Source organism: Esox lucius, chromosome 17, assembly GCF_011004845.1.
Source record: "Esox lucius isolate fEsoLuc1 chromosome 17, fEsoLuc1.pri, whole genome shotgun sequence".
In the NCBI taxonomy this organism is placed as follows: Eukaryota; Metazoa; Chordata; class Actinopteri; order Esociformes; family Esocidae; genus Esox; species Esox lucius.
In genome coordinates this window covers 10,552,506-10,568,026 of record NC_047585.1, presented here as the reverse complement: position 1 = coordinate 10,568,026, position 15,521 = coordinate 10,552,506, and the positions used below count along the sequence as shown (strand labels likewise).

General features: G+C 39.3%; 1 protein-coding gene across 3 annotated transcripts in view; it reads right to left on the bottom strand.

Annotated features, from left to right (window-relative positions):
- Positions 1 to 15,521, bottom strand: part of LOC105006624 (metabotropic glutamate receptor 4) — a 335,106-nt gene that overhangs the window by 23,019 nt on the left and 296,566 nt on the right. For all 3 annotated transcript variants that reach the window (XM_013138417.3, XM_013138418.3, XM_013138419.3), the window contains 2 exons: positions 3,910 to 4,046; positions 2,094 to 3,029 (listed from right to left, as the gene is read on the bottom strand). In XM_013138417.3, the coding sequence (XP_012993871.2) occupies positions 2,094 to 3,029; positions 3,910 to 4,046 (1,073 nt within the window). The remainder of the gene's footprint in view (positions 1 to 2,093; positions 3,030 to 3,909; positions 4,047 to 15,521) is intronic.

Genomic DNA, 15,521 nt, shown 5'->3' with positions numbered 1-15,521 from the left:
ACCCATGGTACTTTATTTCCTCTTTTACCTACAGTAGCAGAGCTCCAGCCTCCTGAAAATGATTTGTCCTCCTAATGAAAAGTTATCTCTCCCCAGTTGTTTCTGCACTTTTTCTGAGGAAAATACGAATTAATTAATGTCTAATATAAATTGGTAGAAGAACAGTCGTCTCTTATCTAAAGCCTCTAAAAGAGGACTTGTTCCAGGTTTTCAAATTCAATTAGTAGGGTTGGGGTTCTGTTGGATTGTGAGGGTGAAAAAAGCAGAGCTTTAGTGTCAATTTAAAGGTTTTATTTTCTTCTACCTCCTGTTTTGTAATTCAAAGCCATGCTAGCTAATGGATAATCTCATTGAGGAAAAAACCCTTAAACATATCAAGCTTTTTCGATTTGTTTTATTTTAAATTGTTCTTCATTAAGTACAACAACATTAAAGTGAAATGCCTATGCCCCCTATATTGGAACACTGTTCTAAATATAACGTAATGGTAGCAGACAGGATTTAGGAGAGGACACTTCATCATTTCAATACAAATTATTTATTAATTCTTCACCCTTAAGCTCAGCACGTGTCCTTCTATTCGTCAGGTTGAGTCTGCATTATATTAACGACAAAACAAACACGTAATAAGGGAAATTGGCTGAGGCAAAGTGAACTGAAATCTCAGTATGGGCTTTATTTCCTGAATACAATATAGACTGTTGACATGTACGTCTTATGCTGAAAAATGTTTATATTCAACCTATCAATGTATATATTTGAGTTAGGTACAGGTTGAGGGGATATGCATCCCAGAGGGAAAACAATGAAATTATAATACCTTTTTAGACCCAGACCCTCCATTGCTATGCTCCAGCCGCTTTGCTACTGAAGTCATCCCTGCCAGTTCCAGTCATCTACTCGCCTCTAATCTGACAGTAGATTACCAGTGCTCTTTTTTGTCTAGCTGCCAAATAGATGTCTGTTTACACCTACTAATTTTAAACAATGTTTTTATCTCAATGAGCCCGATGTTGTACTGTATAGCCACGTTTATGTGCTAAAAAATCAACCTCCATCCATTTCTTCCAGTCACCTGTCTGACATTTACATTTAAGTCATTCCTGTAGACACTCTTATTGACTTACCAGTATACCCCTGCAGAACCAAGAGTTCAAACAGTATATGGTTTCTTATATTTCTAATATTTAAAGTATCCTGCACTTGATTAAGCTTGCCAGGCACAACAGAGCCAATGGCAAAAAAAAGGGCCAACCCTTCCTATCTGACTTTCCAAACCAGACAGGCTCAATTGAATGCTTAAAAGCATTTAAAAGAATATTATTTGACCCGAGGTGTGAATCCCAGTGTTCAGTGGATTTGTAGTTCACCAGGCTAGGCTCATTGATTTGACACGATGACACAAGTGTGAGCATTGTGGTTGTGTAAACAGCCCATCGGTCACTAATATACTGTGGCACATGGCTGTCAAATACGCATGAGTCACAGAATTACAAGCAGGCTAGTGTATGAAAAAGCCCTGCAGGGCTTAGGGAGACACTCTTCAAAATGCTCTGCATGTACAATAGGCCTACTTTTACTTACATTGTCCTCTGATCAGAACATTCAATATTTCAATAATTAATGGCTTAGCATTTTTATATTCATCCTAATTTAAATGATTTTCAGCTATAAGTCACAGGATTGTACAATCCTCTTCTTGTAATTTGAGCTTTCATAAAACCAAGACTGCAGGGGAGATTAAAACTTTATGATTACAAAATGAAAATGGCTCTCTGGCATACAGTGTAATAGAACAGTACACCATCCTTTAAGCTCTGCCAGAAAAGGCTCATGCATACCACGGTGTAATTTTCATCAAGCCTTGTCCACCTACACTGACCGCATAGCACAGTCCTACCATAAAGAAAACCAAAAAAGTTACAAAGGCCTCTCTATCAACAAAGCCTTACAAGAAGCATTATACTACAAGTCTTAAAAAAAAACAGAGAGACAGAGAGAAAGCGAAAGAAATAGACAGGGTGAGGGGAGCGGTAGGGAAACAGTCCTCTTTGTTCTCATGCCCTCTTTTTGCATATCAACAAATAGCTTACCTTCTCTGTGGACTGTGAGGTGCCAAAGAAGATGGGGATGAAAGCCAGCCAGATGATGCAGGTGGTGTACATTGTAAAGCCGATGGGCTTAGCCTCATTGAAGGTCTCCGGCACCCCCCGGGTCTTAATGGCGTACACCGTGCATGTGACCATGAGCAGCATACTGTAGCCCAGCAAGCAGATCAGAGAAAGGTCAGAGATGTCACATTTGAGCACCCCACGAGCCAGGTCCGGGTTGGCTGTGCGCTGGTCCTCGTAGTCGATGATGGCCTGGGATGGGTCCATGCAGAACCAAATGCACACCCCCAGGAGCTGCACTGAAGTCAGGCTGAACGTGATGACCAGCTGTGAGGCGGGGGAGATGAATCTGGGGGCACTCACTGACATGGACCCCTGCTCAAAGATACGGTAGATGCGGTTTGTCTTGGTGAGCAGGGCTGCATAGCTAATGCTCATCCCGAGACCCAGGAAGATCCTTCGCAGGGAGCAGATCCCTGCATTGGGGGCAGAGATCATGAGAAAGGTGGTGGCGTAGCACATGAAGATGCCCGTCAGCAGAACGTAGCTGAGCTCGCGGCCTGACGCCTTGACGATGGGCGTGTCGTTGTAGCGGATGAAGGTGACCACCACGAACAGCGTGGACATTATGCCCAACACGGAGATGAGGACAGGTATAACAGCCCAAGGGGAGCTCCACTCCAACTTGACAATAGGTATGGGACGGCAAGCAGTGTGGTTCTCGTTGGGACGCAGATTGAAGTGGCACATCTTGCAGCTGTATGTGTCTGCCTGGTACTGGTAGCCATCGCAGCGCTCGCAGTGCCAGCAGCAAGGAATGCCTTTCACTATCTTCTTGCGCTCTCCAGGCTGGCACGGGTGGCTGCATATAGAGTAGGGGATCTTACGACCTCCTCCCGGCCAATGCATCGCTGGGATCTGAGGGATGTGTGGAGGAGAGGCAGTTTAACACAATATACCATTTAAATAACCATGGTTCAAAAGCTTTTTTCGCAGGCATTGAGAATTCTTTCTCTTCTCCACTAAAAGATCTATTCCAGATTAACTCAAATTGCACTTTTTAGAAAGGGTACATTTAGTGTTGTGACTAACTTCAATGGTGGTTCTTAAATTCCTAGGCAGCAAGCTCATCCCCAAATGTGTATTTAATTAACGGCTCAAAGAATGCTAATTAACGAAAAGCTCCTTTGGAAAGACAAATGGTGAACACCGCAGTGGGTGCCCAAGACTAGCATTAACAACCGCATTCTGTGCCACCATTCACACAGCTTATAAAGAAATACAGATATATTTTGACTACTTAGAAACAAGTTTCTTTTTTCTCTTATTTCGTAGCCCAAAGTAATCTCTTCATATTTCATTCATAATTTGTGAGTACGATTTAATGTAAAGTCATTGTTATAGCTTCGTAACTCCCCCGTGCCCACAATTCCACTATATTGTTTCCCCTAGGACAGTGGATGATGACTGAAGTCATTATAACAATGTGTTTTAAAACTCATATTGCTTTCTCTTCATCCCAATCCATGTTGTTAATCATTAAAGCACCCTCTGGATATTTGCACCTTTGAAGACGTGTGCACAAAGAAGTGAAGCTAATGGTTGAGGAGGAGTTACTGGGCAAAGGGAAGGTCTGCAGCAAAACAAACAGATGACAAAAACTCATCAAAGCTTCAATAGACCCCCTGAAATAAAATTATGAAAACACATGACTGTTATTTGGAAAGGATGAATCTACTAACATTTCAGCACAGAATCTGCACATTTAGTATGAACTACAAAAAGAGAAATAACTTACGTCCAGATGGAGCTGTTGGGTCCAGTTGCCAATGATTTTGTACTTGGCGGTTCTGTTTCTGATCTGGTACTGGTAGATCTCATAACGACCAGGGGCATCTCCATTCTGATTGAAGAGCACTGGGTTGCCTCCTATGCCTGATGGACAGAAGAGTCAATACAGGACCGGCACCAGCCTTTTGAAGACCCTAAGCAAAATGTCTGACATTCTGGTGGCCCTCTTGATAGGGGTGAAACACATTCGGGGGGAAAACAGTTAAATGATCACCTAATATAAATTTAGCAATTGCTTGGTCAAATATCAGCACAAGTAAACAATAACAATTGGGCAGGGATGCATGTTTTTGTTCTACAGCCAAGTTTTTAAAGCAAAGATTGTTGCAGTTTTAAAGCAAGTTGTCTGTAATTCTGTCGTTTTTGTGATGGAACACTAGATGTTAAATTTTATTATTAAATGTCTATTTTGTTACATGGTGGGGTTGGTAGCATGTTTTTGTTTCAAAATGGGTCACAGGACCAAAAAAGGAACCCTTAAACTAAATAAGATATGAGACTAAAGATGATCTGTGAGGAGGTCAAGGGCCCATGGCACGTGCCTTGTTTGCTTGGTTGGTCTCCAAACATAATTATAGATCTTTTCATTAAGTTTAGATGACTGGCTACATTAACTATTCATCTAGAAATGTTCATGGCTGAGGTCAGGTAATGAAGTAGCATACAGTAAAAAGAGAGAACAGCAGATGTAGGACCAAATGCACCGTTATCAGTACTGTGCAAAATCTTATGCACCTAAAATGTCAAACTAAGGCCATTTATTTGGTTGGTAAATGTTTTAATAAAAAAATATATATACAAATAATCACTTACTTTCCAAATATATGACTTCAGTCTGACTTTCAGCTTTCAGGTGCCTAGGACTTCAGCACAGTACGGTATTTTCAAGTGTACTTATCTTATTTGTATGGGAATTGCCACAAGGTCACTATTTGGAATGTGCGAAGATTTGCGGTTAACCAAAATAAACTCCTCAATTTAGGAAAGTGTAAAATGTATCTTTTTGGATGAGAAGAGGATAAGCAGGGTTTGATGGTTATATATTCTCTCTCTATTCTGTTCTAACTAGGCATCTACCTTTTTTGCAGTCACTCCATTGATTAAATTATTTGTTCCACAATCTATTTGTGTGTGTGTGTGTGTGTGAGAGAGCTATTTGGAGGTTGGAGGAGTTGTATAACAGATTTTCTTTTAGAATAGAATCATACTGCAATGTGTTGCTCTTTGTTATTATAGCATACTGCAATTCTTTGTTGGTGTTTTTCCAACATGTTTGGACTTGGGTTCTATAGTATAAGCATGGCACGCAGATTCTCACCATCAACAAAGCAGCCCCCCACTACATAACTTCTAAAATAAAACATTTACTTTGTAGAGAACCCCTTATGATGTTATAAATATATTAAAACTAAAAAACTATGGATCAGTTGATGAAATACTACAGTATTTTATGTACTTCCCAGAGATGCCTCTTGAAGATATTAACTATAGCATCAATGCTCTGTTCTGAGGATACAAAGGCAAATAACTCCCTATCGACTTCAACTTCAAAACCCAAGTTTGAAAATGTAGCAGCCCACCACCATTCACTGATGAAAGACATAAGGCTCTAGCATTTCTCTTTTTCATGCCCGGGTTTATCATTAAGACTCCCCAAGCACAATGGGCGTCCCATTTTACGAACAAGGGAAAAAGCGTGGATGATCGTGGTGGTTTGGGTTTCTGCTGATGACTGTTCTTTTTTCTTTCTCTTTGTTTAGCGTCAGGCGGAAGAGGTACGCAGCAGCCTAATCCACATCTCGATGAGTCAGCCCCACTGGATTAAAGGCATTACTTTATGCTCAGCCGTGCCTCACTGACAATGCATCCCACATCCCACGGCTATAGGAGTAGATGAGAGGGATTACACCAGACTTTATGGATGAAGGAGATATATTTATACTAGTTCTCTCCACACAACAGAAATGGTTGATCTGAAACAATTTGTTTCCAGGATTTTAATCAGAATCACGTTCATTTACACATACTCAGAATTTTTTATTTCTTTAAATATTAATCAGTCTTTCTCCTTTAAAAAAAATTAATAGCACAAAGGCACAAAGCCCACGACCCGGCAGAGTTCAAGCTGGGTGTCACTGTAAGAGGAATATGGATCTTGACTGGCACATTGGTCCTTTCAGACACTAATGCAGCACCACAGCCTGTCACTGCAGATATAATTACATTTTACAGTTTATGGTCTTTTGGTCATGCTTGTTTGCTCCAATCTGGAGTTGACACAAAGATTATTGGCATCTCTTGCCCAGGGTGATCTCTAGACAGACAATGTATGTTTATGGCCAGCCTTCTATCATGCCTGGCCTCATATTTGTATGAGCTTTAGCCAACTCTTCTGACTATCATTGTCATGCAGGCATGTTGTTGCTTTGCAGTCTTGTTTTACATGATATGAAAGTCATAGTCAGAGAAGCCCGACATAAAAGCTTTTACATATTCATGGACAGGGTATGGACCATCCCAGCTAGGTTTCAGCTTTTTACATGCCAATCCAGACTTAAGTCTGAAAGTGTCATGTGTTGCCAGGGTTCTCCAAAGCTTCACGCGTGGTATCATGGCTAGGGTGTAGAATATTCACTAGTAAAGTGGTATAGTAAGGGGAACACGGAGCCCTAGTCACTGTAAATTAAATTGTGAGCCAGAAAGGTGCATTCCTTACCTCCCCTCACTGCAAATCTCTAGTTTGTCACTCCAAAGTATATTATACCAAAGGCGATAGAAAGCCACTCCAAAATACACTACTGTTTAAAAGTTCGAGGTCACTTCTAAATGTCCTTGTTTTTTGTGCTTTGAAATAATACCAAATTCATCAGAAATACAGTGTAGACACTGTTAATGTTGAAAATGACTATTGTGGCCGGAAACGGCAGATTCTTTATGGAATATCTACATAGGCTTATAAAGGCCCATTTTGCAATTATGTTAGCACAGCTGAAAACTGTTGTGCTTATTAAAGAAGCAAAAAAACTGTCCTTCAATAAACTAGTTGAGTATCTGGACCATCAGCTTGATTACAGCCTCAAAATGTCCAGAAACAGAAAACATTCTCCTTAAAACTCATCAATCTATTTTTGTTCTGAGAAATGATGGCTATACTATGCAAGAAATTACCAAGAAACTGAAGATCAAAGAGGCGACTCTGGGATGCTGGCTTTCTAGGCAGAATTGCAAAGAAAAAGACATATCTGAGACTGGCCAATCACATATGGAAAATAAACATATTTTTGCAATGCAAAATGTATGTAGAATGTATGATGAATATACACTCACCTAAAGGATTATTAGGAACACCATACTAATACTGTGTTTGACCCCCTTTCGCCTTCAGAATGTGGCATTGATTCAACAAGGTGCTGAAAGCATTCTTTAGAAATGTTGGCCCATATTGATAGGATAGCATCTTGCAGTTGATGGAGATTTGTGGGATGCACATCCAGGGCACCAAGCTCCCGTTCCACCACATCCCAAAGATGCTCTATTGGGTTGAGATCTGGTGACTGTGGGGGCCATTTCAGTACAGTGAATTCATTGTCATGTTCAAGAAACCAATTTGAAATGATTCGAGCTTTGTGACATGGTGCATTATCCTGCTAGAAGTAGCCATCAGAAGATGGGTACATGGTGGTCATAAAGGGATGGACATGGTCAGAAACAATGCTCAGGTAGGCCGTGGCATTTAAACGATGCCCAATTGGCACTAAGGGGCCTAAAGTGTGCCGAGAAAACATCCCCCACACCATTAAACCACCACCACCAGCCTGCACAGTGGTAACAAGGCATGATGGATCCATGTTCTCATTCTGTTTACGCCAAATTCTGACTCTACCATCTGAATGTCTCAACAGAAATCGAGACTCATAAGACAAGGCAACATTCTTCCAGTCTTCAACTGTCCAATTTTGGAGATCTCGTGCAAATTGTAGCCTCTGTTGTGGCTTCACAAATGCTTTGCTGCATACCTCGGTTGTAACGAGTGGTTATTTCAGTCAAAGTTGCTCTTCCATCAGCTTGAATCAGTCGGCCCATTCTCCTCTGACCTCTAGCATCAACAAGGCATTTTCGCCCACAAGACTGCCGCATACTGGATGTTTTTCCCTTTTCACACCATTCTTTGTAAACCCTAGAAATGGTTGTGCGTGAAAATCCCAGTAACTGAGCAGATTGTGAAATACTCAGACCGGCCGTCTGGCACCAACAACCATGCCACGCTCAAAATTGCTTAAATCACCTTTCTTTCCCATTCTGGCATTCAGTTTGGAGTTCAGTGTTATATTTAAAATACATTTATTTTCCGTATGGGATAAAAGGAAAAGATAAAGATGGTAAAGAGAATGCAGACCCTAGATAAAGGAAAATTTGGGGGAAAAGTGTTATGGACAGACAAATTTACATTTGAGGTGTTTGGATCACAAAGAAGAACATTCATGATATGCAGACCAAATGAAAAGATGCTGGAGGAGTGCTTGACGCCCTCTGTCAAGCATGGTGGAGGCAATGTGATGGTCTGTGTTTGCTTTGGTAGGGCTGAAGTGGGAGATTTGTACAGTTTAAAAGGGATCTTGAAGAAAGAAGGCTATCACTTCATTTTGCAACCCCACGCCATACCCTGTGAACGGCACTAGATTGGGCCAATTTCCTCCTACAACAGGACAATGACCCAAAGCACAGCTCCATACTATGCAAGAACTATTTAGGGAAGAACCCTATTGAGCTGTTGTGGGAGCTTACCGTATGGTACATAAGAAGTGCCCATCAAGTCAATCCAACTTGTTGGAGGTCATTCAGGAAGCATGGGAGGAAATCTCTCCCTATTACCTCAACAAATTGACAACTAGAATGCCAAAGGTCTGCAAGGCTGTAAGTGCTGCAAATGGAAGATTCTTTGACGAAAGCACAGTTAGAAGGACACAATTATTATTTAAATTAGAAATGATTTCTAACCTTTTGAATTACTACATTTCTAATTCATTTTGCAATATTTCCTATTCAAACTAATTTCATGTATGTTTTCATGGAAAACAAGAACATTTCTAAATGACCCCAAACTTTTGAACGGTAGCGTATATCAAACCAAAGCCTTTTTTGAGGGCATTGCTCTGTATGATACAGTGAGAACATTCTATATCTCCTATTGCAGTCACAACAGCAAACCCCTAAAGACTTTAAATCAGCAAAACATTTCCATAAAGTTTTTTCCCAGACATTTCTGGGACTGAAATAAGCATATTTTACTACAGAAAAAGTTCCTGAGAGCTATCTTCAAAATGCAGCCATAGCAGTTGTGGAAATTTAATTGAATGCACCCTGTGCACATTGTTTCGAGTATCTCTTTTTGCAGTCCATTGTCCTCTGAGTCATTTCCCATTCAGGTGCCGAGCCGAGCAAGTCATACAGTTCCCACACTCGCACTTCCACACTTAGCCCGTAGACTCACTCATCCTCCTTTTTTGATGTTTGAAGCAGACAAGTTCAGCTGTCATTGAGCGGTTAATTGCTGCTTAATGCCATGTTTCAACCTTCGATCATTTTTTCATCATGTAGGAACATAGATAGTACAGGGTTAGACTGAATACAATATAATGCACTCTAAGTGTTTAAACCTTATATAGTACGGTACATGTTGCCCCAACAATTGGGGGTTAAATATTTGATTTGAACAACTGAGAAAGCCTATTCATCTTAATGGAGGTATGGGAGTCTTTGATTCTGTGATTGTTATTTTCACATCGCCCCGAAGGTTTTAGGAGTGGTTAATAGAACATTTCAATGAGGGATTCTGTTTGTTATGTACAAAGCCCTGCAGATCAATTGCCAGAAGGACAAAACATTGAGCATTATATCCCTGTTTCATCCCCTTTTCAGATTTGTTTTTTTCAGCATTGACATTGCTGTAGTGTCCTCCATGGTAAATTAAAGTATGTTGTTGGCATGTAAATGAAGAAAGAGGAGGGTGATCCACATTCATAATCATCATCCAATCATTATATGTATCGTCAACAATCACATTCAAACCCATTATGAATTCTAAGACCAGATAGGGTGAAATTAAACATATCGGACCAAGAGTCAGCCACAGAAAGACATACTGTGTGGAAGGATTACATGGAAACAAATTCCCTGCCAGTGACACTAAGCAGCTACCGTATTAAGTTGCACAGTCCTTTCCTTGTCCCCCAGGATCAGTGCTAAGGGGCCAGAGAGTCTACCATGAAATGGCCTCTCAGGCTCTCTAACCTATGTGACATGGCCCTGATTAAATGCCAGACTACTTGATATCAGGGCCAAACATCTTTCGAGCCACATATCTTTCAACCAAGCATTGATAGAAAGACCAGAACAAACATATTTTTTTAAGAAGAGGGGACACTCATTGTCCTCGTATATTTATTTTTCATTGCAGTTTTTACTGACAGTAGAAGGATCAGAGGAATACAGGTAAGGAGTAGCCATAGTCAGTATAGAACCCTGGTCTTCAGGTTCAATATCCGAACAAATAATTACAACCACAAAAATAAAAACACAACTGTCAGCCAACTCACCATTTACATGCACTCCATGTGCTGCAACATTTGGACCAGTATCTCTGGATTGGTGAGATGGAATGAATGTAAATGGTGTGTGGGCTGACATTTGTGTTTTTATTTTTGTGGTTGTTATTGTTTGTCTGACCGCTAAATTTGTAAGTTGAAAGGTGTGTGACCTGAGGGGTCTCGGAGGGAACCTAAACAATTATAATAACAACTGAAACAAACATAACATTAATAAATATTGTATCCTTACTGGATCATTGCATTGACAGTATGTAGTGGCATAGAATATTTATCAATCAAAATGACACACTGACAAACTAAGAGTCTAAGACCAATAGACAATCTTTTAGGGCTATGCTGTTCATAATTATTTTCACTTTCCTAATTTTAAAGGTTTTTGACTTGTGATTAGGTTACACACAGGTCACACCTCATCCTTATTTTCTTTTTTAAATAATCATTTTCTAAATTATGAAATGTATTTCTGAAAATACAGCAGTACTGTAGGCCTAATTCTGCAACTTTCTCAAATGTATTTCAATTGATTGGTAGCATCTTCACCATTGTTCCAACTGCTTTTATTCTATAGGGAAATAAATTATGAAGAGATATACTGGAGAGATTAAAGTTGCAGGCTTATGTCGATTGGATCAGTAAAATGGGAAATATGATATATGTATCTCCTTCTAAGTTCTTTGAGCAATATAGACACATGCATAACACTTTCCTCACAGAAACGACATTGTTGCGCAAACAATAAACCTGGGCAGGCCAAACCTGAAATATCAGGTGCGGGTTCAAATATTTCAATTTCCAGATTTTGTCAATAAAGGTGCAAGGACAATAACGAGGTGGCAAATTATAATCCTTCTTACATTGCAAATCATAAATTTGCAATGATTCATGATTCTTGCATTATCCTTATTCACTTTCTGATAAATGTAGGTGAGCAGGGCATTAAGATCCTTGATGCTTATCAACTAAATAGTAATTTATGTATTTCCAATTGCTATAAACAATACTGTCAAATAGCTTTTGAAGTCCACTATTCTTTTACTGAAACAGTTGGCAAGCAAAACTAAATACTCTACCTTTTGAGCAAGAGTACATTTCCTGGGGAAATCTCTGCACAGTCTCCTACATATGAACGTACATCTATACACGATAGTAAGGACTGCCAATTACGTGTTCAAATTCATAAATATAAATTATGTATGGAGAGCCGGTTGGTGTTGAAGTCAACTCTCAAATGTGAATGTAAACGGAGGGAAAAGCTGCACTACAAACAATGCTTAAGGGCTATGGTTTGCTAATACTCCAATGTGGGTTAAGGGTATGATTAAAGTTTGGGGTAAGGCTTGACAACAAAAAACATTAAGGCAAGATTGCTCTTTGAGGGTGGTTAAAGTTATGGTTAAGTTAGGTTTGGGGAAAAAACATGGCACATCTCCCGTGATTCAAACTCACAAGCATTTGGATCGGAGTTAATGATGGTCACGCCCAGCCACCATCCCTGACCATGACACCCTAGCTAAACTTTACTTAATTTAAAGCTACATGTGTGTACAACTGCTCTTAGCAGCAGTACTTACTGCCAAAATGTGCACATATGCACATGAAAAAGGGAATGGTACGATTGTTGTACCATACACATATATCTGTCGGATGGAAACCTTGTATGTCCAAAACCGTTACTTGTCAGAAAATGGAAAAAAACAGTGTATTTAAAATAATTGAACATTGCACTGTTGGAATTCACTGCCAGTTGGAATTGTGTCTTTATATATGGTCAGATATTTGCATGTGTCATTATATTATTAATATTTTACCAAAATCAAGCTAAAATCTGAGGCAGTAATTACATTATCATCAAATTACAGGTTACAAAGCTTATTGTAGCTATGTGTGCTTTCAGTTTTCCTGTTGTTGAATACATTTGGCCAAAATCTCTTGTTGTCAAATATTAAGTGCTATGAACATGCTATTGAAGACAGTATTGTTTATGACAACACAGAAAACGCTGGACTAAACAAAATTCCAAACCAGTGATGCCAGATATCACAAGAGAAACAAGAAACTGGAATTGTAAAAAAATTATATAAAATAAACAACTTGGAGCTGCAGATGAAGCCCAAAAAAATTTCCTTTTACACAAACAACGCCTTTGTACTATTTTAGTTTGAGAGAGCCAACTAGTTTAATGGGGCAGAGAACCCAAGGTTGAAGTTAGGTTCAAAATCTACACATTTTGTGAATATATAAAAAATTCCCTTAAAGTTGGAATTACATTTCAAGCTAGCCTTTCTTTCACTACATAGTTACTATATTTCCAATATGTTGTGAACACATTCATGGCAAATACACAGCTAACGGAAAGGTATTTGCCAAGGTGTTTGCAAACAAATATGAATTGATTGAACACACCTCAAGCCACTGAACTCATTTGGGGAAGGGAAACAATCACAGCTAGTAGTAGCCGGTAGTAGCTCAGATGGTTTGCCTGCACTCTTCTCTGCTCCCATGTCTCAGGCCTCAAATATGTAAGACATTAGCCTTTTTAGACTTAGTGTTTCTTGATTAAAGAAAATGCTGTAGGCCTACTTATTCAAACAACCAGTTCTTTATTTAGCCTTGCTAAATATTTTCAAACACAATACTAATGATGGACTACTTTTATTTTCGACTTTTGGAAAGGAAAGAAAAAGGTGCAGTGGTCTCTTCATTTTTCCCGGAGCTCTATGTACCATTTGTAAAGAAAACATGACTGAACAGGCAAAACACGTCTTTTCTTTCTTATGGGATTCACATTAAATTGTAGGTCATAATAGAATGGCACAATAATAAAACAAAATCAATGCCAGAATTTCACAATTTCTGCCAGGGTATACAAAGTTATAAGCACAACTCTATATACCAATTGTGAGCATGCGTTCAAGTCATAAATCGTGATCCCATTTTGTACACCTGACACTTTTTTATGAGTTGTGCTTAAAATACTTTCTCAGTTGTTCTAAGATTTGTTCACAGTACAGTATGTATTCAACCCCACCATAAGTAACGTCATCAATGGCTATGTGGCGTAAGAGTGATTAAACTTGGCATAAGGAAACCACTGCTTGTCTTAATGGGGATATTTCTTTGTCATGAGCCAAACCAGGCACTTAGTGTTCATCACCTACACACACACACACACACACACACGTTTTAGCCTCTTTAATTCATTCACCACTTAATAATAGTACAAATGAACACAATGAACATGCATTTGCAGGTGACCTGTAACCAGGGTGGAATGAGAACATTCTAAGCCATTTTTTAACTCATTTGGGCGCGCAAGAGAGATGTTTTTGGTGGACATAGAGGTACCAGAATATACAACTTAATGAACAGATCACTTTTAGTATAATGTATACAGTAAAGTGCATACAGTGATGGAAAAAAACCATAATGCCAGATCCATGGAAAACAGTCCGGAACAAACAACGCAAAAACCCTGTCCTGGGAGGATACGGCTCAAAATAAACACTGCATCATTCCGTTTGAGTTTCAGAACAACTGTATTGCAGGTCAGGAAATGTTTTAATCAAGAGATAGATAATTCCAATATTTCCAACTACTTCTCCTTTTCCTCTCCACTCAGCTGTGCTTCTGCAGCTGTATATCAGAAGGTAGGAAGCCCACAAGCTTACTGTCATGTAATGTTGCCTAGCAACCACAGTACACAGTTCTGCTGATAATACATCTGCCCTATGCATGTATATTCACAGAATTGGACATCTGTTAGCCTAGTTGATTTTAACGTGATGACAAACTTTTTTTTTTTAAATCCACTTTCACAAAAAATTACTTTTGGTAGCTAATTTCAACAGTCAGTGGCGATAGTTCAACAATTTGCATTATAGATTATCACACATCATTTCTTCCAACATTTGTAATAATGCTTTTATTTTTGTACAGTTTTCTGTGGCTTTCTTATTCACAGAAAAACAAAATACCTGCATCAAAACCTATTGCATGAGTAAAAACTTAACAAAATGAGTGCAGGGTTATTGGCACTGTATGCTATGGGACAGGTAATGCTGCAGAAAAATTTGTCATTTGAAAAGGAGAAATGGAGGAGAGATTAAGGTAAGAAAACAGTTCATAATTGTTTTTGTTTTCCCTCAGAATGAGCATCAATGGGAGCCCATGGGGATCCAGGTTAATAACAAAGAATCTACTACTTTTAACAAAAAATTGACATTCAGACAAATTAATTTCGTGCAGGCAAAACCCACTGTCTGGAGTTCTAATACATTAGCTAAATGCATAAATGTTTTTGGCAGATAGCGAATTGGCTCACAGAACCATTCTAATGGAGGCTGGGTCGGTTTCTGAGAAAGATCTTTCCTCGTGTTGGTGTATTTCAGAATAAATATGGCCACTTCAATGTGGGGACAGCTCCAGAAAAGTGACCCATACAGTACTTTAGTCTTCATTATCCGTAACAGGAAAATACTATCTTGTAACCATTTGAGCGATCTCGTCTATGAGCATCTCTAAGCCTCCGACTGCAACATACTCTTATTTCAAATAAAAAAGAACAGCTAGCTACATATTTAACTTTACCCTTATCAAATACTAAAGTTAGGATCAGTGACCCAACATGTGCTTGTTCTTCCTGACAGGCAGGACCCCTTGCAGGAGAGAAAAGAGCACTGCAGCCTGTTGCCCACCAAACAACATTAGCAATTAGTGCCCAATGAACTGTATAGCATGCAGAACAAGTGCAGAAAGACATGCACAAATATCTTTCAAGACTACACCCTTTTTATCTCACTTTTCCTCTATCTCCTCTGATTCACCATTATCCTGTCTGCATAATTACTCAATTTCTCTAAATTCATCTTTGGTATCTCACATTGCTCTCAAGCTAGGTAGGTAATAGGCCAAAACAAGACTCCTTTAGAGAAGCTGATATTGGTCCATGTCC